Genomic DNA, 24,675 nt, shown 5'->3' on the forward strand with positions numbered 1-24,675 from the left:
ATTATATGCCCAAACTGACCTTTACAACATACATTTATTAGTCAGATAAGGGTTTCCATTTACAATCGTATCAGTATTTTCATTTGATTTTAGGAATTTGAAAATTGGCTGTAAAAATGTGCTTCAGGTAAAACTTGGAGATAAGCATCAGGGGGCATGCTTTTTTGGTGACTGTTTCTGGGAAAAGTAAGTATGTGAAATGATGCAGAAAATCCATCTGGACAGGGCCTGGCGTTTTTGTCAGAGAGGGAAGAGGGTGTAGATAAGACTTCTTGTGAGGGTCCTCCTTGTCTTCTTTGTCAAAAGGAAAAGTGACTACTCACATTGTTACTTTATGTAAATGCAAATAACTTTTTGCAATGAAAATATATTTTAAGATCATTTCTCTGATTTTGAATAAAACTTTGACTAGTTTCAATGCTATAGAAACCAATGGACAGGATTATAGTTCTAATAATGGTATACTTGGACATATTGGGGAGTTCTGATTTAACCACACAGAGCATGTAGGGTCTTAGGAAGTTCATGTCTCTGACTTCAACCTCTTTCCCAATTTCTACTTGGGTTCCTAAGCCAGCAGAAATCAATGGGTCCAAAACCAAGACTCAGTCACCTTTCTCAATGTTTGTTTTTCCCTCAGACTTAAAACCTTTGTTTAGTATTGCATTCTGATTACTTCTACTTTGCTCAATATGCAACCAGTGAATTAGAAATGAGTATTGACGTTGCTTTATCCACGTGATCTTTTTATTCTCACAGCTACCAGTGGTCCATTCCCAGATTATAACACATATCCAGATTATTTCCATAGCTGCTAACTGGTCTTCTCCCATAGTCATTTACATTTTGATTAGACTCTTTCTTAATTTTTTCACCCTCCTTTTTGAGAACTTTTAAAACCACGACGGTATTTACTGATTCACCTGGAGTTTAAATGGGACAGATGCTTTTAAATTTGCCCCTAATTTTTTCCAGCCTTATCACCAATCACAAACTTAATGTGAATCTTCTCCCCTGGTCCATCCATTTAGGAGCTCCCACACACGTCTGCTTGTGGTGTTTGTCATTACTCAGAACACCCTCCTCCCATTCTGATTCTTCACAGCTTCTTTGGTCAAGTTTCAACTCAGTTCCTCCTCCACCAAGAAAAAGCCTTCCCTGACATTTCCCCACCATCATTTCTAATCTCTGAATTTAATCCACATATTAATTTGTATGATTTTTTTTCTGTGGTTCCCATCTTTTTGTTCTATTTGATACTTTGGAAAAGCTAAATAATAATATGAATTATGGCTTTGATAATAATGGGTCAGTTTTAATGGGACTGACAATAATAGCAAAGTACATCAAACTTATTATCACTGTTAAAATTCCAGACAAGGTCAAGAGTTGCTGCCTTCCTATATTATGGTGCTTGAACCCTAACCCACCCTGACCCAACCTAAATACTGGATTGGTGTTTAGTCATATTCTTATGGTCTTGTATAGACAGGTCAACACAAACATGAGATAATACAGTTAAAATAGTTGCCATTTACTGAGTACTATAACTATGGCAATTGTGTTTTAAACAATGTTTAATGGCCTTATAAGGAAGATACTAATACCTGTTTTCCAGGGAAAGAGTCTGAGGCTCAGAGGGGTTAAGTAATTTGAGTAAGGTCATATAGCTGGTGATTGATAGTGGAGGGATTCAAGCCATGCTCTGTTAATCACTGTGTACTGCCAAGTTTTGAATAGGCATGTACAACCTACTATTTTTAGCCCCAAATAGTCAGGAAGGAGCCCCAATTTGAGGATCAGAATGATGATAGGCCAGGCCTACTTCTGCTGCTGTTCTACCTTTTCTGTACTGAAACATGAAATTCCATTTTGGGGTCTCATTTGGTACCTTTCATGAGTATTGGGTGTGTATGCTCAGCTCAGAAAAGCTCCACATTTCTTCAAATCCATAATTAAACTCAAAGTTTATAATTTTTCTTTGATATGGTTAGCCTTGCCCTGTGACTCTTTGATTTCATCTGAGAAGGGAGCTTTATGATTTAATGAGCAGGTTCAAGTTAAATGTTGCTTGATTCTGATTCTCTTACCAAGGTAAAGACTGTTCCAAGAACACAGACTGTTAGGGTCAAGGAAACTGATTTCCTTCAAATTATTTCCTATATGAAAAATTTATATACAGCCAAATTATTTTTATGAATGAGGTTTTAAAATAGCAAGATAATAATAACTTAGACCTAAAGGAAAACACTGCTGTTCGCTTTTAACACACACAACTTCTTTAAGTGTGAACCAAACTTCAAGTATTTAAAATAGCATAAAAATAAATACAGTGGACTAATTGCTAAATGAGAGCATTCTGGGGGCTTGATCACTTGAGTAACATGACATTGCTACACCTGAATAGTAGGGACAGAGCTGCAGAGGGATCCCAACTTTTGACCAATATTGGGTTGAATGAGACTTCGAGATATTTCAGCCATAATGAATAAAGTTAAAGTCCTCTGGTCTGCTTTTTGTTGCTATTATTTATTTTTACTTATTTGAATTGTAGCTGTAGTTAGGTTTCCTGGGATTAGGAAGTGTAATTATTTAGGAAGCAAACAAAGGGTTGTTTTAGAAATTTTACTGTCATTAGGAGGAAGCTTTAAAAGACTGGAATTCCATTGTCTTGTAAGAAATAAGAAATATTTATTGATTCCCAAATGGAGCTGAAAAAAACCTTTCCTCTTTTAGAAAGTTGTGAATGACCCAGCGAGAGCTCTAGTAAGCTTTACTGAACCAAGCTGCTAATAGTTATTTAATGTTATTCTTCAGTGTGAAAGAATCTCCGTAGATTTTCCTTTTAATCTCTTTGAATTGCAGGCTCATAAACCTCTCTGATGAGTCCTGCCAGTGTTTTCTTAGATCCCACTGTTGAGACAATGGAGCCACAGAATTCTTTCACCTCTTGTTGTCAGACAAATCCAATAGAACACAAGGTCAGAAGGGCCTATACTTCTAAAGGTTGAGATTCTTTTTCAAGTAACCACATAAATTATTTGATTTTAGCATTATATTCCTCAGGAATTTCTAACTATAAAAGCTGTGCATTGCTTTATATATGTAAATAAATTTGAAAGTTTTTCTTGTCGCCATATTTGGCTAAGCTTGTGAGCACAGCACAGGCTGTGAATGGACCTTAACATCCCTAGATACCTCAGAAAACGCTGAACCCATTCACTCAAGAGAATTTAGAGTCAGTGTCCTTGTACTCAAGGTAGAGTATACCAAATGCTCGGGACTATGTTTTGTTTCTGAATGGCTGGTTTGTTTGTTTTGTTTTTATAAGTTATTACCATTCTGTAGCTTAGAATACAGATTTAAATAAATATTGGATCTGTTCCTTTAATTAAATTACTGTCTAAGTAGGTTTATGTTTTCACAACATTTTTAATAGTGTCGTGTTACCAGGAGAAAGGATTTACATTTTCATATTCCTATTGAAATATTTCATTGTAATGAGCAAAAGTATTTATAATACATAATGCTCAAAAGAAAACGAACTTATCTGTTTTGCAGATGCCGTGCCTGATTAGAAGACAATTATCAAAGCTAATTACAGGGTTCTTGTGAGTTACTTTAAGGGCTAGGAACAAATTACGTTTTCTAATTATAACTACAATGGTGGACAAGCAGAGATCATTGTTTAGAAAGGGAAAAAAAACATTGATTTGTTTGTGCTCCTTCCTTGTAATCGCGGTGGAGGGGGAGTTGCTATTGCCCCATTCCCTGGACACCTGCCTCTCGACAAAAGCTTGTGGTCACCTCCCCACCCCCTGCATTTAGATTCACCTTTCACTTGCATGTACCCTCTCTGCTCATTATACAGTTCTCCAGGGATCCAATTTTCCCCTGAGTTAATCACCCCCTGCCTTTTTCAAAAGTTGTTAAATTGCCATCCTTTCAAAGAATACACACTTTCTTATGAGGCTTTGAACTTCTTTCCCTAACTTTTCTGTCCTTATTTCTATTAAAAATGTAGCTACTAGAGTCTTCAGCAGACTACCTTTAAACCTTTTTATTAAAGTATATCATACATAAATAAAAGTGATGGATTTTCACAGTAAACACACCCGTTGAACCAGCACCCCAGATGGCCTCTCTGACTCCTTCCATTCACTGCTCACTCTCCAGTGCCCAACACCATGGTGTAGTTTTTTCTGTTATATTTATATGGTGAATCATACAGTATGTTGTTCTTTTTTGAGTCAGATACTGACTTTTAAAACCTGAATCCCCACAAAAACTTGGACTATGTGCACACAGTATTGAATAATCAGGCCAATATAGATGTTTAGACAGCCAGAGAACATGAGAATATTTTAATATACTACTTTTAGCACTGACCTTGGGCAAAGCAGTACCCATTTTTGTGTTCTATTGTTCCTTTTACCATGAGTTACAGTCCAAGCTGCTTTCAACTAAGAAAGAGGTAGCTACTCTTAAGTACCCGTACATAAAGAAAAAATAATGAAAATGCAAAAGCCGCTTTTTTGAGTAGTTAGAATAATAGAAAGGATTCCACAATAAATATTTAACTAGGTTGTGACAGTAGCTTCCTAGAAGCAGGACAGTACAAAGCTGACTTGCTTGGCAGTTACATTTGCCAGTTATTTCTTATTATTTTGAAATAAATTAAAATGGAATAATGAACATATATGAGTGGGTTAACTGTCTTTTTGTGTTACTGGTGTCCAATGGTTAGATTAAGAAACTTTATTCATCTTGTCATTACTTCTAGCTTGTCTGATTTGCTTGATTTCAAAATTATTTAAGGTATCTATGAGGTCCCCTGGAATATAGGCAACTTGATTATAAATTACTTACACCTGTTTTTTTCCCCCTAATCAGATTCTGTTACGTGCCAACTACCTCATTCCTCAAATCTGCAAGTGTTTCATTTCCCCTTTCAAACAAACTACCCTGATCCTTCTGAGTAATGAAACGTGAGATTTTTCTTCTCCATCCATGAGACTTTTGGGTAGACTTTTAAAAAAATTTGGAATACTTAATGACTTATAGCCAAGTGTCATTTATACAGAATATGGAAATTCTATTAGCATACGGATACACTCTGCATAATCAATGGGCGCACAGATGGAGGAACTCCTCAACCACTGGGCAAAATCTGTATCTTTGGATTTTAGGGACAGTTTAATAGACTGTTGGTGAGGGGATACAATATTTGACATACTTTAATAGAAAACCATGGTGAATTCAAAATATTGTATAATCTTTTTATCTATTTTAAAATTGTGTAACTCACCAATAAAATGTGAACAGGCAGTTATTAAATATAATTAAATCGCAGGCATTCACACAACAGAACAAAGGAAAAGCATTCTCAGCAAGTGAACAGGAGTCTTAGTGAGACAGCTAAAGAAAGTTTCATTGAGGTGGGGGGGGGGGGTAGATTTAAGTTTCTTTTAAGCATTGACTTTTGGAAGAACAATACAGGCATACAGGAAGTATAACAAGTCTTTTAAGAACAAAAACAGGTGCTTCTCATCTGTAGTTGCTTTCTTGGCCCCAAGGTACACTGGTTTAAACAAGAGTGCATGCTTATACTACCTGAACCATATTCTTACTAAATTTAGGTGGAATTCCAGGCTTTTTTGGACCTTCCATCTGTAGGGAAAACTTTGGTCCAGGAAACAGTGATGGAACATAAACACAATACAGTTGTGTGTGTGGTTATAGAAATAATTTAAAGTAATTCTTTTAAGTTACCTAGTATTCTGTTGCACGCAAATGAAAAAAGATGACTAGTAGCCCTTTATATTTGGTTAGTGGTTTATTCTTTAAAGCACTTTTAGCCTGATGTCACTAGATTAGAAGAACACCACTGTATTAGTCTGCTCTGTTTGCCCTAACAAAATTCCATAGACTGGGTGGCTTAAAAACGACAGAACTTTATTTCTCACAGCTCTGGAGGCTAGGAAGTCCAAGATCAAACTGCCAGTTGAATGTAATCCCTAATGGGTCCCTTTTCCTGGCTTGCAGGCAACCTGTTTTTTAACATCTCCTCATATGACACTTACCTCAGTGTAAGCGCAAGGAAAAGACCTCCCCTTTCCTCTTCTTATGAAGCCATCGGTTCTGTCAGATTAGGACCCCACTTTTATGACTTCATTTAACTTTACCTCCAAATGCAGTCACACTAGGGGCTAGGGCTTCAACATATGAATTTGAGGGGGGCACAATTCAGTCCACAGCAACCCTTCTGAAGTGAGTAAGAGGTAATTCCATATACCTAAGGGTAGAAAGCTAGTAAAACATAACAACTTTGATCAAATACAGTTATTTTTACCCAGCTCCACTCTGCCTTCCTTAGTCACAGATGTAGTTTATCTAACAAAAACATATCCCTCTCACAAAAAGAGGTAGGTGAGTGGTGATCACAAGGAATCATCAAAATCAACTTCACAGTTTGGCATTTGCATATTTGTGAAAAATAGGATAAATCTTTACTATTAAAGTGTATACAAAGAGGTATGTTCTAGAATTTTTTATTCAGCCTTAAAAATGCTATGAAAAGTAGTAAGCTAAGTTTTTAAATGGCAAGTTAGAATTATACTGACCAGGCTGTTAACTTCTCAGCATTCTTCATAGTAATGATTATCAAATTAAGTGTCTCTTTTATATTTTACAGAAAATCATTTAAGAAATTTGGGACCAGTAGATGCTCAAGTATATCTTGAAGAAATGTCTTGCAATGAAGGTTGGATTTTTCTTTTTTCCTTTTAACTACAGTGAAGAAAATTATTAGGGTTTTTCTGTAAGGAAAAAAAAACCCTCATAGGATATATGGAAATCTTGAAATAAGCTTGACTTTTTGCATGTATGTGGGTGTTTTTTGTTTCATTCTAAACTTCAATTACTGATGTCCCCTGTATAACTCATTTGTAGTTATTTGTTCTATTAGAACAGAAAACGTGCAGTTTCATAAGGTTTTCTTTTTTGAACTACTTTGGTTTTTTATTTACTCTCCATCTGTGTAATAGGAAAAATAAAGCCAAAGAAGACGCTTGTCTATCCTTACTATGTTGACATCTGAAATGAATTCCTCTTAGAATTTCAGTTTTTTGTTTCTTTATATGGAATCATAAACTGGCAGGGCACGACTTTTACTGTCATACTCTTCTACTGGGAGTTTTTTACGCTCACTTTTTGATTATGTCCTAGGTGGAAAAAAAAAATCTGTCACTCCCTTTTACCCACCGTAAAGGCATGTCTTTTTCCGTTTCATATTATTAGAATTTTAAAACTTTGATTTCTCCATTCCTCTGATAGTTCTGTGAACTGCTCTGGTTAGACATTGTTCTTTTTACTAAATGGAAGCCATGAGTACCACTTCCATGTTTCTTTGGGCAAATGAAGAAAATCTTACCATTTCCTAGAATTTTTATATACTCAACCCTGTAACTTTATTGTTCAGCCTGGGGCACAAACTCCCTAGGGGTTTATAAAAATTTACTACTAAGGTGGATAGGTAGAACATAAACAGCCCATCCTTCCTGAAACAAGTTTACTGTTATATTTTTAACGGCAAATTCTTAACTTAGTGCTCTTAGGAATTTGGGTCAGAAGCTATAAATTGACTTAGAAAGGAAATCATATTTTTGCCTATGGCCACTCTGCTTCTAAATTGCCAAATGAAATCCTAGAGTAGATATTATTTGTAGTGAGTAATTGGAAAATTTGAGGTTTTGTGTAATTGGGGCTCCCTGGGATCGACAATAGTTTCATCAGAGTAAACAGGAAGAGCTACTACTATAGAAATAGAGTCACTCAAGTGCCATAGGCTTTCACTGCTAGTTCATGAAGGGGACAGACTAGAATATGTAATTTTTCAGGGAAACCTGCCCAGCTAAATACATTTTTTGAAAATATAGTATTGCTACCTTATCAATCAGTATTTGTGTTTTTGATCTCTTATTAGAAAAATTAGTTCTTCTTGCTGTCACTAATATGACTGATATTTTTTGTTTACTAATGATTTCTGATAATATAAAAATGGTAAAAACAGTTTTTTGTAACTTTCCCTTTTTAAGTAACCTTAAGAACATAACAAGTAAGATTTTAAATTAAGAATATGGATTGGTGGTTTAGGCATCTATTTGTTCAGTCAACAAATGTGTAGGCTTTCTGATACAAGCAAAAAGACCAAGATATTGAAGGAAATGTACAACATGAAATCAAGAGTTACAGATGTGTTAAGTTTTCCTTGAGACTCTCTAAATAGTGAAGAATTGACAGTGAAGAATATATACAACAATCCCGACAGCCAATGAATCAGTTATAAGCAGCTACAGTTAATCTTAAAAATATAGGACATCCTTGGATGCTTACTTAAATTAAGGGTTTTTTAATAATTGTGAAGATGGAAATACGTCTTTCCTGTGAAAGAAATACTGAGCAACCACTGCATGGAGACATTATGTTTGCAGGAATATTTACAAATAGCCATGTAACTTTTAAAACTGAATTAGCCATTTTTAATTGTTCCCTGCAGTTGAAAAAAACAGTTGGGGAGATTAAGTTAAATAAAAAGTGCCATCACTGGGCAAGTAAAAGATTGAAGATTCCTTCACAGTCATTTTCAGAATAGCTTGGAAAGTAAAGATTCAGAACAGGAGAAAAGCAGATGAAACCCTGTATGATAGACATAGCCAGATTATCAGCTTCTTGATCCACAGACAGTATTTAAAATGCTGCATTTTATTGTGCTTAAAAGGCATACCTGAAGAACTGGTAAGAGATGGAAGTTACCCTTTCCCCTTACAGTTAGTCTGTTATACAACTTGTTCATTTGTCTGTCTTCATTTGGTATGTGTAAAATGATGATTTTTGTGACGATATCACTTTTTCAAGTAATAGTAGAATAAGAAATTTAAAAGATACAATTTTTAGTGAGCATTAACATTTGGAATCATCCATGACAGAATTCTGAGTAGCTCATGGTGGCCTCTGTGTCATTTACTGAGAACATGTCACCTCAAATTTTTTCTCAGTGTTCACTGAGGTGGTAAAAAAACAAGGGAGATTGAGTTTAAGAAACCCAAGGGTTAGAATATGTACGTTTTTGAACAGTTTAATAATAAAACAGTTGACTTTGAAAGCAGGCTCTACTACACATACACACACACACACACATACACATATATGTTGGCCCTCATGGGGAACATGTTAGCATTTTTAAATTCCAGATTAAATTATTTTTCCTTAAGAAGAAAAAAGACAACACTGTGGTGAAAAATAAAAAGCAGGATTGAAGTGAACGAATTCATGTTTCCTTAGTGACAAAAGAAACGCATATAGTTGGCTTATTTAATTGCTAAATTTTTCAAGGCCACACTTGATTACAGAATACAATGCTGTTGATATTTTTATCTTTTCTTTCTTATTTTTAGTGACATGTGATGAGATCTAAGTGTTAAGAAAAAAATTTAAGAATTGAATGAAGATATTTGTAGGAAATCATGTCTTTTGACACCTAGCTCATTTATCTCTAATAAAAATTATGACAGTAGAAAAATAATGTGATCAGTAATTATTTTTCTTTGATAGTCGTATCTCCATGACAGTAAAATGGAGTGACTAGTGGATCAGAGATTCTTTCAGTTAAAGGACACAAGCATTTCAGCTTCCCAGAACTTAGTAAAATTTCCACTATTAGGCTAAACATTGCAACACATTGCCTCCTTTTGGCATCTCACTTCATAGAAATAGTGTGCTGCCAGAGCAGATAGTATTCAAATGTTGATAAACAGTTAAGTAACAATTTCTCTAAAAAGATGTGTTCCAGGCAAAAGCATGGTCCTTAACAGTAAGATAGGTAAGGCTATTTTATTTTCTCCTTCACAATAATATTTTGGACACATGGTTGAGAAGAATGTAAAATTTGTATGAACCTTCAGAAAACAATACTTCAAATACATTTCGTGTGTCACTTCTGAACATCTACTCTCCCCTCATGATCTCTGGTTTGTTTATTGAGCACTTCAGTCCATCTCCTCTACAGATAAAGATTCTATATGGTAATTTTTAGAAACACTGCACCTATACAAGAAACTTTTTCAAGTTCTTGTTTAAATACATTTTATATTTACTGATCTTCTGTTTTGTTTTGAAATTTCTGTGGCATAAACTGCATTTTTTAAAGATTTAATAAGGTAGGTACTTGTAAGTATCTGAAGCATTATTTTGTTTTCTTTACAGATGATCACTCTTTTTCTCTGAGTTGCCGATGTGGTGGAAAATACAGTGTTTCCAAGGATGAAGCAGAAGTTGTTACATTGATTTCTTGTGATACATGTTCACTAATTATAGAACTCCTTCATTACAGCTGAAATTGTTCACTAAGTAGAATCCTTTAGCTATTAATTCAGACACACTGAAGAACTAGTTCATTTCAACTTTGTCCATTCAAATGTATACAGCAGATAAAGAAGTAGGATTCCTTTTTGTCAGCTCTGTTATTTACAGAGAAAATATAAGATTGTCAAACAAAGGCTACCCCAGACTAATAGGAAAGTAACTTAGTTATTTATGTATTTTTTAAATTTATATTTACAGATTTCTTGAATTATGAATTATATTTAGTAAATTCCCATCTGAGAATTTGTTATTTGGTTCATTTTCTGTTTGGTACAAAAGAAGAATTTTCCATTTCTTCAAATAAGCATGTTTTTTTTTAACATGAGAAAAAAACAAATTTAATTATGTATGTATGGAGACATAGATTCCACAGACAGGGAAAATGAGGTATACAGTCATGCTGACCCAAGGAGAAGGAGATAAGGGGCCTGAGCCTTCAAAGGAAAAGGGAAGCAATTCACAGGAATATGAAAGAGTAAATGTTTGGTAAACAATTGCTTGGTGGGCACACAGAAACAAAAGCGCACAGAGGGGAATTTTAACAGACTTAGCCACATCACAGTATCATCATATTCCTGTACAGTTACTAAGTTTCGGAAGTAAGATGATATTTTTAGCTGCTAAAGTTATAGGCCTATTGTACAACTATCTCAAATTCTCAGGTCAAAAGAATTAAATTAGAAGCTTTGTGAATAACCCAGAGGGAAGGCTGGGTATGGATATTCATGAGGTTATTTCAAAGTTAATAAAGGTGAAGTGGTAACTGCAGAAAAGAAGGATAGCTTTGGGATCAGAAGACCTGACTCCAATATTAGCACTATATTTCCAAATATTTCATGGAGCTATATTAAAGGTTGTAAGCACTTGAATGCTGCCATCTTCAACTTTACATGTAATTTAGGAAATAGCTTAAAAAAAATTGAAATAGATTTACTACTTTCCTTTTTATTTTAGAGTATTAAGATACAGTATCAATGTTTACATTTATGAATAAGGAACCACTATTGGTATCATGAAATGAAGTTTTATAATGTACTATTATTGATTATAGTAGGCTGAAAAGACTTTATCTTTCTGTATATTTAATACTAAGTACAAGTCAGAACTAATATAAAAAACTTTGAGGAGTCCTTTATGGGATTACTGAAACTTTCTTATTTAATTGTAAATAAATGGACCAAGCATGTGACTTAGCAGCTTTTTATTAAGTCAAAATCTTGCTATTTATTGTTGGTTTGGCCTTACAAAACTAATTACTACTTTGACTTATAAATGTACCTGAAGTATGAGATATTCAAGAGAAGCAGACTACTTTCATTATTATACCTATAAAACCAAAAATAAAGTGGTCATCCAGGTTTTTCCCTTAAAAACATTTTTAAATTTATCATAAAATTTAAAAAGCTTATTTTGGATTACATTTTTATTAATATATTTTAAACTAACATTGCTTCAAGCATGTATGCTGCTTATTCTTTACATTTAACAATGAATAATACCTAAAACTGAGTATCAAATAGTTTATTAGTAAGTACATGCTTTCAGTGACAGTAATAAATTCACCTGAACAGGAGACAATAATCAAATCAAAAGAATAAATGCTTGCTAATCATCAGAAAATCTGTGGCCATTAGGGCTGTCACGCAGAAATCCAAAATCACTTAGAGGCCAAATCTGTAAAATTAAAATGTGAAGACAATTAATGAAAGTGATGTTAATATCACCATCATCATATTTCCTGTATTTTCATCTCTTTTCTATGTGCCATATAATTAAACATTTCCTCCTTATTCTTCAGTCAAGAATAAATTTTCTGTATCAAAATAAGACTTTTAGAAAGTCTTGTATGTATGTATTTAAGCTTTAACGTTTGGAACATTCAAACATTATATAAGACATTATATGTGTAGTGTTTGAATATATACCTGTGAATATGTGTGTGTCTGTATTTTCTTTCACTACCCTCAAAACTAACTATAAACCTAAGTACTTGACTATACTATCTGCATAAGTGTAAAGAATCCTATAAATTTCTAGCAGTCACAAGCATTCATGTCTGCTTTTCTCCTTACTGCTTATGGCAAAAAGAAGCCAGTGAAAATATTAGTCTTACCTAAGAATCTACTATATCTACTATAACCATGATAAATCAATCCATTATTCACTGTACTTAACTGGGATATCCCTGCATTATAGGTATTTTGACTCCAGACTGCTGCTCTGCAAATGCATACTAATATATGCCCAGAATATGAAGTTATAAAAATTGTAATGACAGAGAATTAAATTTTTGGAGATTAATTTTTAAAATAAAGGTTACTCTGCTGCAGCTAAAGTAGTCTTAACTTCATTATTCAAACAAAAAATTTTTCTCAATTACCTTTCTCAATGGAGAAAAGGGTAGCCTTTATAGCTATGATGGCCAAAACATTCCTAAAATACAGTCATCACAACAGTTAAGTCCATTGACACCCTAAAAATTTCAAAGTTCATTTTGGAAGAAATTGATTATTTTTCTAGCTTAGAGAAGAAAGCCTACTTGAAGCAGAAAATCGTACCTTAAAGAAGATACGCCCTCGTATTAATCCATATGGAATAGGTCCATAGAACCTGGAATCTGTGGAATTCTGTAGATTATCACCTTCTAACCAAACGTGACCAGATGGCACCTAGAATTAAAGAAAGCAGCCCCTTTAAAAGAAACAAGAAACACAAAACTCATGTGGGTACTGTAAAGAAAAAGCATGTCTTTTTGAGGTAGGGAGAAATGTCCTAAAGTTCTCTTTTATAAAATACATAAAACCCTATGATTTCCATTTTTGCTTTTCTTTCTTGCACAAAATAATTACTAAATATTAGTAAGTAATGTTGATAAGTTCCAAATTTTTAAAAGACCCTTTTTTGCCACGTGGTTCCCAAACATTGTTACACAAACCCCAGACTGAGGTTATGAGAGATAAAAACAGTGTGACAGGGTCATTAATTTAATAAAGTTCAAAAGGGGTCATTAGGATGCTGACTGAAAATGTGCCCTCCTGTCTCAGTAACAGTTAAGCAGGGCAGCCACTCAGCAACATCCTGGGGCCAGTACCAAGGCCAGACCTATTAGAATGCTCATGATGAACTAAATGGTAATTGATTGTGACATCAATTACAAATAATCTCATCATTTTATTGGAGTCAGCTTGTCAGAATTCTAATTAAGACCCTTGTATCTTCAATGCATTATACTTTACAATAATGACCATCAAGAACTAGAAGGACCTATTATAAAATCATCAGTTGTAAAATTAATGATGGTGACCTTCCACTAAATGAAAAGACCCTATCTTCTATATGGTCTGTGTATTAATTGGTAAATAAGTTAAAATTCTTATTCAATGACAATCATAAGCATATTTAGAACACAACATGTAACTATAAACAATGCCCTCTGTGATAGGAGACATTTGCCCATTAATATCAACATAAACTTCAAGAGTTATTCTGCAGCAGGAATCTTTAAAGTTGCATTGAAAAAATTTTTATTTTACAGTTTTTGTTACCCAAGAAAGTTGGACGACGACTCACAGCAAAATCTGGGAAGGAATTTATTTTTACTAATCTTTTGACTGGCTATTACTTGGGGAAGCTTCTGTGAAGAAAAAAAAAATGTTCTATTGGGTTTAATAAGAGATGGCTGCAATTTTTTTAATGTAACAAATTACTGTTTTTAAAGACTTTAGAGCAGTTTAGGTTCACGGCACAACTGAGAGGAAGGTACACAGATTTCCCATATACCTCCCGCCAGTACACATTCATAGCTCCCCCATTATTGACATCCCTCGCCAGAGTGGTATGTCTGTTATATTTGGTGAACCTATATTAACATCGCTCAAAGTCCAGAGTTTACCTTAGGGTTCATGCTTGGTGTCATACATTCCATGGGTTTGAACAAACATATGACATGTATCCATCATTATAGTATCAGAGTATTTTCACTGGCCTAAAGTCCTCTGTGACCTGCCTATTCATCCCCCACATCATCTTTTGGAAAAATAAATTTATACTAACATGTAAAGTTTGAATTTCAGTTTACATAAGATTATATAATTTTGGAATGTAGAAATATTTGCCAAAAATGAATCAGGTTAATTATTTAGGTACACTTAAGTGTTAAATCTATTTATAAAGAAAGGACATATGCTTCCTGAAAGAATATTAAATACTATTATTAAAAGTATATAAAAGTAAATGTACTTTTAATAGCAGAAATAGTAAAAGGTTTTAGGTCCACTAGCAAGGCTAGTTCCTACCTATATGTAAGTGGATTTATGTGCAGTGAAGTATAAGACTGCTCAAGTAGAAAAATGAATACATCTCAGGCCACAAATGAAAGGAGGAACAAAAACAGCATGTTTGGAAAAGCTGTGTGTCATTAATACATTCTTAAGTACTGCCTTGGGAGAAGCTATAAATGTGAACATCTTTCGTGTTTAAATTTCCATAGTTTTTCCTTAATACATGTTTGCTCCTAAGTTCTAAAAATATGTATATAGAAATAAATAAAATTACAAAGTTAGAGACACCAGTAAAAGCAAAATAAGACACAAAATTCTACAAACTAATTAAGGAACATACTAACAATCTAGGAAGATCTTTCTCTGCCAATTCCACTGACCATAAACCAGGATGCAATACACACTTCATTTCTCCATGAAGTTTTCCCCAGTCTTGCCTGCCCATACCAGATACTCTTGATTGTTTAGAGCTCTTACCATGTAACCTCTGCCTTGCTTGGGACCCTGGATTAAAACATCTCTCACCTACTTGGCTTCTGTGTATGTCTACTACTTAATAACAGAATAAGCCAATATATATTTATTATGGCATGATCTTAATTCTTGGCACCTAAACCAGAGTTAGAACTCAAATATTTGCTGGTGATTATATCAGTAAGTAAAAACTTGTAAAATGCCATTACTTTTGTGGCAGTTACGACCTAAGTTTCTTCCAAATTAGCTGAATAAAATTAGATGAAGTAATCACCAGTAAGAAAATTAACAAGTACAGAAGGGAATCTTAGAGAAACCCAGTTTGTATCACCAAAAGCCTTTGGCGGAGTGTGACCCAGGCTATCTACATCTAGTCCTTGACTGAAATGGATGGAAAAAAAGGGAGGAATAGTACTACAAGCCAGGATGTATACATGGCTTTCTGGTTTATGTAATTAAAAAAAAAAACACCTAATCTGATCCTTAAAACAACCTGTGAAATACTGTTATTAAAATTTAATAGAAGTATGTTCAAATATGGGACATGCTAACTCTTACTTACCTGAAGCACATACGTGCTAATACCCATGCATCCATTTATAGCAAAGGAAGAATTTTTACATCTTAGACTTCAAAGTACACAAATCAAAATAACAACCTCATCACTGATGGAAACTAGTAATTTTTTCTCTAAAACAGGAAAACCTCTACATGTGGGTCTTCTCTTTTGTTGACCTGCCTCTTTATCAATTACCCAGTTTCCCAGTAAATAGGTCATGGTTGAAATTATTCCACTTTTGAAACACACAAGGTAAAGGTATACACTTCAAAAATTAATTGTATAGAGGCACACTGAATATACAGTAAAATGCACTCTTTTTGTCACTAGTTTTGAAAATGTGCACCTCTGTATAACCACTGGCCACAATCAAGATGTACAACACTTTTATCATGCCAAAAGTTCCCTCCTCTTCCAGTCAACCTCCCACCAATAAACCTGGTACTCAGCAACTAGTGATGTGTTTCTGTTACTAGAGACTAGTTTTAACTGTTAAATTTCATATAAATGATAAAACAGTACATATTTTGTGTCTAGCTTTTATTCAGCATTTCTTTTTTGATTAATCCATATTGTATGTATTATTCATTCCTTTTTATTGCTGAGTAGTATTCCATTGTAAATAACAGTGTTTATCCGTGAATGTGTTGGATATGTGAGCTGACTGCAGTTTGGGCTATTACAAATAACGAACTAGGAACATTCATGTATAAGTTGATTCCTTTTTAAGTAAATACCTAGGAATAGGATTTCTGGGTCATAAGCATATGCTTAAGCTTAAACTTTTCCAAAATGAATAGACCACTTTAAACTCCCAACAGCAATGCATGTGTGTTCCTGTTGCTCCACAACCTTGGTATTTTCAGTTTTTAAAAATTTGCCATTCTAGTAAGCCTATTGGTATCACATTGTGGTTTTCATTTGCATTTCTCTGATGAGCATTTTTTCTTGTGGCCATTAATATATCTTTGGTGAAGTGCCTATGAAAATACTTTGTTCATTTTTAAAATGTGTTGTTTTTCCAATTCATTTTAAAACTCCTTTTACATACCTTCAGGACCAGTCCTTCGACAGGTATTACAAATATTTCCTCTCAGTCTAGGATCTTCTCTTTTGCAGTTTCTAGTCCACTATAAGGACCATACAATGTATTTATAAGCCCTAGAAATTTCTCAGGTTCTGTTTGCAATTTCTTTGCACATTATATGTTCATCCTCTGGATCCTTGAAAATATTAACAATTGGTGTTTTAGAGCATGTGTCTAAATTCCATCATCACCATCATTTCTAGATCTATTTAACTGATTTTTCTTCTGCTTATGGATTATTTTCCTACTTCACATATCTAGTAATTTGTGATTCAACTGGAAATTCATAATAAATATATTTTACTGAAGTATATTTAATATACTGTATTATATTAGTTTCAAGTACACAGTTTCAAGTTCAACAGTTACATGTTACTAAATCCTCACTAGTACAGTTACTATCAACATAGAAAGATCTTACAGAACCATTTGCTATATTATCCATGCTGCACTTCCATCACTGTGACCAGCTTATTTGATGACTGAGATTGTGTGCCTCTTCGTCCACCTCACAAACCAACCCACTGATCCCAACACCTCCCCCATGGTAACCACCAGTAACTTCTCAGTGTCTATGGGTCTACTGCTGTTTTGTTCATTTTGTTTTGTTTTTAGATTCCACCAATAAGTGAAATCATATGGTTCTTCTATTTCTCTACCTAGCTTATGTCATTTATAATACATCCTAGTCCATCCATATTGTCACAAATGGCAGGAGTTCATTTTTGCAGCTGAGTATTTCATCATGTATCTGTACCATACCTCCTTTTTTCATTCCTCTATTGATGGACATTTTGGTTGCTTCCATATCTTAGACATTGTAAATAATATGGCAGTAAACATAGGGGTGCATATATCTTTTTGAATCAGAGATTTTGTTTGCTTCAGGTAAATTCTTAGGTAAGGAGTTACTGGGTCATATGGTATTTCTGTTCTAAGTTTTCTGAAGAACCTCTGTACTGCTTTCCACAGTGGCTGTACCAATTTACATTCCCACCAACAGTGTAGGAAGGTTCCCTTTTCTCTACATCTTCGCCAACACTTGTTATTTCTTGTCTTTTGGATAGCAGCCATGCTACCTGGTGTAAAATGATAATGTGGTTTTGATGTATATTTCCCTGATGATAAGTGATATGGAGCATCAATTCATGTGCCTGTGGGCCATCTGTATTTCTTTTTTTAGAAAAATGTCCATTCAGGTCCTCCACCCATTTTTTAATCAGGTTATTGGTTTTTCTGAGGGCTATTTGTTGAGGCATATGAGTTCTTTATATATTTTGGATGTTAAGCCCTTATCAGATGAGTCATTTACGAACGTATTTTCTCATACCGGAGAGTGCCTTTTTGTTCTGCTGATGCTGTCCTTTTTAGTTTGATATAGTCCCACTTGTTCATTTTTTGTTTGGTTTCCCTTGCTGAGATGTGTGCAGGAAAAAATTGCTCATACTTGTGTTTAAGAGATTTTTGCCTACCTTTTCTTCTAAGAATTTTATGGTTTCATGTCTACATTTAGGTCTTTAATCTGTTTTGAGTTTATTTTTATGTATGGAATTAGTAATACAGCTTTATTATCTTGCATGTAGCTGTCCAGTTTTCCCAATACCAGTTATTGAAGAGGCTGTCTTTTCCTGATTATCTATTCCTGCTCCTTAATCACATATTAATTGACCATATATGCATGGGTTTATATCTGGGGTCTCTATTCTGTTCCAGTAATCTATGGCTGTTCTTGTGCCAGTACCATACTATTTTGATTACTGTGGCTCTGTAGTAGAGCTTGAAGTCAGGAAGTGCAGTAACCCCAGCTTTGTTCTTTTTCTCAGGATGCTTTGGCTCTCCAGGTCTTCTGTGGTTCCATATGAAATTTAGGAGTATTTACTCTAGTTTACTGAAAAATGCCATTGTGTTTTCATAGGAATTGCATTGAATCTGTACACTGCTTTGGGCAGGATGGCCATTTTTACAATATTAATTATTCCTATCCATGAGCATGGGACAGATTTCCATTTATTTATGTCTTTAATTTCTCTCATGAGTGTCATAGTTTTCAGAGTATAGAACCTTCAACTCTTTGGTTAGGTTTATTCTTAGGTATTTCCTCCTTTTTGATGCAATTATAAATGGAATTTGTTTCCTGATTTCTCTTTCTGCTAGTTTGTTGTTAGTATATAGGAATAAAACAGTTTCTGTGTATTAATTTTGTATCCTGCAATTTTGCTAAATCCAGTTATTCTAACAGTTTTTTTGGTGGAGTCTTTAGGGTTTTCTATATATAATATCATGTCATCTGCAAATAGAGCTTAACTTCTTCTACCAATTTGGATGCCTTTTCTCTCTTTATCTTGTCTGATTGCAAGGCTAGGACCTCCAGTACAATGTTGAATGAAAATGGTGAGAGTGCACATCCTTGGCTTGTACCCAATCTTAGAGGAAAATCTTTCAGCTTTTTGTCATTGAGTATGATGTTAGCTATGGGTTTGACATATATGGTCTTTATTATGTTATGTTCCCACTATATCCATTTTGTTGAGTTTTTATCATGAATGGATGTTGAATTTTGTCAATGCTTTTTCAGCATCTACTGACATGATCATATGGTTTCTATTCTTCCTTTTGTTAATGTGGTGTATCACACTGATGAATTTATGAATATTGTACCATCCCTCTATCCCTGGAATAAATCCCACTTGTTCATGATGGATGATCCTTTCAATATACTTTTGAATTTGGTTTGCTTTTATTTTGTTGTGGATTTTTGCATCTATGTTCATCAGGGATATTGGTCTATAACTGTTTTTTTTTTGTAGTGTAATAGTCTAGTTTTGGCATTACACTGATGCTTGCCTCATAGACTGGGTTTGGAAGGGCTCCCTCTTCTTCCATTTTTTGGAATATTTCAAGTAGGACAGTTATTAGCTCTTCTTTAAGTGTTTGGTAGAATTCAGCTGTGAAGCCATCTGGTTCTTGACTTTTGTTTTTGATTACCCATTTGATTTTGTTACTGGTAATCAGTCTTTTCAGATTTTGTTTCTTCCTGTGTCGGTCTTGGAAGGTTGTACTTTTCTAGGACTTTGTCCATTTCTTTTAGATTGTCCAATTTATTAGCATATAATTTTTCAGAGAACTCTCATAATTCTTTGTATTCCTCTGGTGTTACATTGTAACTGCTTTTTCATTTCTGACTTTGTTTATATGTGTCTTCTTTTTATTTTCTTGAGATAAGTGTGGCTAAGAGTTTGTCTATTTTGTTTATCTTCTCCAAGAACCAGCTCTTTGTTTCATTGATTTTGTTTCTATTGTTTTACTATTTTATTTCTGCTCTGATCTTTATTATGTCATTCCTAATAACTCTGGTTTCATTTGTTCTTTTACTAGTTTGTGTGTTTAGAGTGTTTATTTGGGATTTTTCTTGTTTCTTGAGGTAGACCTCTATTGCTAAGTACTTCCCTCTTAGAACTTCTTTTGTTGTATCCCACAGAGTTTGGTATGTTTTATTGTCTTTACTTGTCCTTTGATTTCTTGGATGACCACTGGTTCAGTAGCATGTTGTTTAATCTCCTAAATTGATTTTTTTTTTTAAGAAAAGTACAAGGAAGAGCAGCCCATTTGCCTAAACAGATTTTCCCTAATTCATTCCTATCTCTACCTCCCCAAAAGTACATATCTTTCTACACTTGTTTTTGAATGCTGAATTACCTATGTTTACTGACAGCTTGTAATTATCAGACCTCTTAAACCTTTGTTTTATATTTGAAGAAACTGAAAAATAAAATATCAAGTAATGTTATTCAAGTGAGTAATTAAAGTTAGAGCACTGCTTTTAGGGTCAGACAACAAGCATATGTGTGACGAGGTCATATCTGACCCAACAGAGTAGGACCCATATAATAATTCTTTTAAGTGAAATTATTAAGAAATACTTAAAGATGCTCCCCTTTTCAGAATTCATTCATTTTTCAAATATAAACTTGTATTTGTCATTTTCTCCCAACCCATCAACTGCTTTTGCAGCACCCACAAAATTAGTACTGTTGTACTTTTGTTTTCATTTGCTTCCAAATACCACTTGATTTCTTGATTTGTACATTGATCCACTTATTTAGAAGCATGTTGTTTAGCCTCCATTTGTTTTTTTTTGTTTTTCATGTAACTGATTTCTAGTTTCATACCAGTGTGCTCTGAAAAGATGCTTGATACAATATTAACCTTTCTGAATTTATTAAAGCTTTTTTTGTGTCCTAATATGTCATCTATTCTGGAGAACATACAATGTGTACTTGAGAAAAATATGTATCCTGCTGCCTTGGGTGGAACATTCCGATATATATCTGTTAAGTCCCTCTAATCTAATGTGTCATTCAATGCCTGTTTCCTTATTTATGTTCTGTCTGGATTATTGATTCATTGATCGAAGTGGGTGGTTAAGGTCCCCTGTGATTGTGTTGCTACTTCCCCCTTTAGGTTTGTTAGTATTTCTTTTATGTATTTAGGAAATCCTATGTTGGATGCAAAGGTATTTACAACTGCAGTAACCTCTTGTTGGGCTGATCACTTTATCATTATGTAATGTCCTTGTCTCTTGTTACTTTGTTTTAAAATCTGTTTTGACTGTTTTAAGTACCAGCACTCCAGTACTTTTTCACCCTTTTATTTGCATAAAATATATTCCATCTCTTCACTTTCAGTCTATGTACGTCTTGAGGTCTGAAATGAGTCTCTTTTAGGCCGAATATAGATAGAAGGTCTTGTTTCTTTATCTGTTCTGCCACTCTATATCTTTTGATTGGTGCATTTAGTCTATTTAAATTAAGGTAATTATTGGTAAGTATGTATTTATTGCCATTTTATTGTTTTGTGATTGTTTTTGTAGTTCCTCTCTTACTTTAATCCTCTCATACTCTTATTTGATGCTTTCAGTGTTATGCTTAGATTTCTTTAAAAAATTTTTTTAAATATTTCTATTATGGGCTTTAGGTTTGTGGTTACCATAAGGTTCATACATTGTTGCCTAAATATGTAAGTGTCTATATTAAGTTAATGGTCCCTCTATTTCAAACACAATCTAAAGGTACTTTTTTATTCTTCCTCCTCCACACTTTATGTTTAAAATGTCATAATCTACATCTTGTGTATCCCTTGACTGATTTTGTTAATAGTTGATTTTTTCCTTAACTTCATATTTGCTTAGTAATTGCTCTACTAAATTTACTGTAGGTTTATTTTCACTTATGAAAAATATTTAGGCTTAAGAATATTTCCATGTATACAAGTCTCTTTAACATAATCTATAAGGCCAGTTTAGTGGGGTTGGATTCTTTTAACTTTTGTTTATCAGGAAACTTTTAATCTCTTCTTCAATTCTTAATGATAACCTTGTTGGGTAGAGGATTCCCAGTTGAACGTTCTCTCCTTTCAGTACATTAAATAGTTCATGCCATTTCCTTCTGGCCTGTAAAGTTTCTGCTCTGAAATCTGCTGATAGACTTATGGAATTTCCTTTATCAGTAACTGTCTGCCTCTCTTCCACAGCTTTTTAGATTCTTTTTATCTTTAATCTTTGTCATTTTAATAACTATATGTCTTCATGGTGTCTTACTTGGGTTCCTTTCCTAGGGGCTCTGTGATTCCAGGACCCGAGTGTCTACTTCCTTCCCCAGATTGGGGAAGTTTTCAGCTACTATTTCTTCAAAGAGACTTTCTACCCCTTTGTCTCAGTCTTCTCCTGGTACCCTTATTATACAAATATTGTTTCATTTGAATTGATCACACAGCTCTTTTATCATTCTTTCATTCTTAAAGATCCTTTTTTCTCTCTGCTCTTCAGCTTCGTTGTGTTCCTGTTCTCTTATTTTCATATCATTGATTGTCTCCTCTACTTTCAGCAATCTAATATTCATTCCCTCCACTGTATATTTCATTTCAAGTACTGTATTCTTCACCTGTGAGTGGCACTTTTTAAGCTCTTCTATCTCTGTTGAAGTTCTAACAGATCATCAATTCCTTTACCCAGGTTAGTGAGCTTCTTTATGACCATTACTTTGAAATCTTTATCAAGATTTGTAATGTTTCATTTAGCCCTCTTTCTGGTGTTTTACCTTGTTCTTGTGTTTGGAACATATACCCCTGCCCCTCATTTTGTCTGGGTTTCTGTGTTTCTTCCTTTGTATTAGATAGATCTGCTATGTCTCCTGCTCTAGAAAGTAATAGCTTTATGAAAATGGTATCCTGTGGTGCCCACAAGCTCAAGACTTTTCTTTCCAGTGCCTGGTTCTCCTTTGTGGAGCCACAGTTGCTGTTGGTGTGCTGTGGTCAGGGCCACCTTTCTGCGAGCCTTGGCAAATGGTTGATCTCTGTCAGCAGAGGCTGACAGCTCACTTCAGCATGCCCTTTGTGCTGTGTGGTGCTTCTGCTGGGACCTTGTGGGCAGGGCCACCCACTGCCTTCAGGGCTGCAAGGCAACCTGCTACTGGGCTAGTGTGGCAAGCAGATGGGGCAGGTATGCAGGAGAGGGCCACTGTGGGGCTGAGCAACCAGAGATGTAGAGGTAGCATTTGGAGCTGGCTCCCAGTAGCTCCCAGTTAGGCAGACGAAGGCCTAGAAAGCTAGGAAATCCTCCTTCGACCTGCCACACAGCAATGTCATATCACTGCTGGACAGAGCAGGCTGACACCTAGGTTGGCATGCTGACGGTCTGGGTCACTAGCAAGGGAGATGGAATGTTTGGTTCCCACAAGCACCCAACCAGTTTGCCTGAGGGCTGGGGAAGAACTGTCCACCTGCCCTTTCTCCTCCAGAGAGAGCTCCCACCAACCCCAGCTCTTCTCGCACTCATCCATTTGCTGGTAAATCTTTCAAACCGCTGCCTGTTTGGTTCTCAGTAGAAGCAACAGAGCATGCCTGTGCTCCACAAGTGACAGAGGAGTCTCAGTCTCTTAGTGCTCCAACTCTGGTTTCCAACACCATTAATCACCAAATCCCAATGCAATGTGGATTCTGTTTTCAGAGCAGATCTCCAGGGCCAGGTGTGCAGGATTCCTGAGCACTTATCCCCTCCATGCTCCATTTGTCTCCCTCCCACTTGTGGGTTGGTATAGGGGAAAGGCTTGGGTCCTATCTGAATGTGGATCTCCCACTTTACTCTTCTGAGTGTGGTCTTCTCTTCTTTACCAGGTGTAGATGGTCTGTTCAGCAATCTTCAGGTTAGTTCTATTTGCTGTAGTTGCTTCCTTGAGTGTACATACGAGGTTGTTTCCACCCTGCCTTCCTACTCTGCCAAATTTTCCATAAATCTTCATTAACTGGACATCTAGCTTTTGAGTGGATTTTTGTCTTTCTTTAGAGAGTGTGAAATGTTAGGGAGGTGTGTTTGGGGGGAGGTAATTAGCTGTGTATCAGCACTGTCCTTTCAAGCCTTATTTTTCAACTTGCTAGTTTAATTCTATATCACACTATATCCTAAGGGCTACTTTAGCCCTACTACTAAAGTATGACATTCTTGGATCTCTAACTGAATGCTGTAGATACTCAAATGACAATCTGTCCACTATGGCTGATCAGAAATCAAATAGTTCTCAGCCCTGTGTGAGCTCTGGGAATGACTTGGATCATCACTAGCTGTTCTTTACTCAGTTTCTAAGTTTCACCATAAGAAGGCAAAACAGTATTCAGCCTACAAGCTAATAATACCTTTGTAGATTTATGGAGATCATTCTGTAGTGCTGATGTTCCAGGTGGTTTGATCCATAAATTCCAACCACTTCAACTTCACTCTACCCTAAACTCTGCCTCTGCAATTCAGGAAAACCACTGTGCTTTGTTTGAATTTTCACTCCTCATACTTTCTGAGAACTGCT

At 34.9% G+C, this 24,675-nt stretch overlaps 2 protein-coding genes across 5 annotated transcripts in view; one reads left to right on the forward strand and one right to left on the reverse strand.

Annotated features, from left to right (window-relative positions):
- Positions 1-12,471, forward strand: part of DNAJC24 (DnaJ heat shock protein family (Hsp40) member C24) — a 57,093-nt gene extending 44,622 nt beyond the window's left edge. For both annotated transcript variants that reach the window (XM_036891839.2, XM_036891838.2), the window contains exons 4-5: positions 6,695-6,763; positions 10,264-12,471. In XM_036891839.2, the coding sequence (XP_036747734.1) occupies positions 6,695-6,763; positions 10,264-10,394 (200 nt within the window). In that variant the 3' untranslated portion in view covers positions 10,395-12,471. The remainder of the gene's footprint in view (positions 1-6,694; positions 6,764-10,263) is intronic.
- IMMP1L (inner mitochondrial membrane peptidase subunit 1) overlaps positions 11,929-24,675 on the reverse strand; it is an 80,174-nt gene continuing 67,427 nt past the window's right edge. For all 3 annotated transcript variants that reach the window (XM_036891835.2, XM_036891836.2, XM_036891837.2), the window contains 2 exons: positions 12,981-13,091; positions 11,929-12,096 (listed from right to left, as the gene is read on the reverse strand). In XM_036891835.2, the coding sequence (XP_036747730.2) occupies positions 12,028-12,096; positions 12,981-13,091 (180 nt within the window). In that variant the 3' untranslated portion in view covers positions 11,929-12,027. The remainder of the gene's footprint in view (positions 12,097-12,980; positions 13,092-24,675) is intronic.

The sequence above is a fragment of the Manis pentadactyla genome, chromosome 9 (genome assembly GCF_030020395.1).
Source record: "Manis pentadactyla isolate mManPen7 chromosome 9, mManPen7.hap1, whole genome shotgun sequence".
NCBI classification, from domain to species: domain Eukaryota; kingdom Metazoa; phylum Chordata; class Mammalia; order Pholidota; family Manidae; genus Manis; species Manis pentadactyla.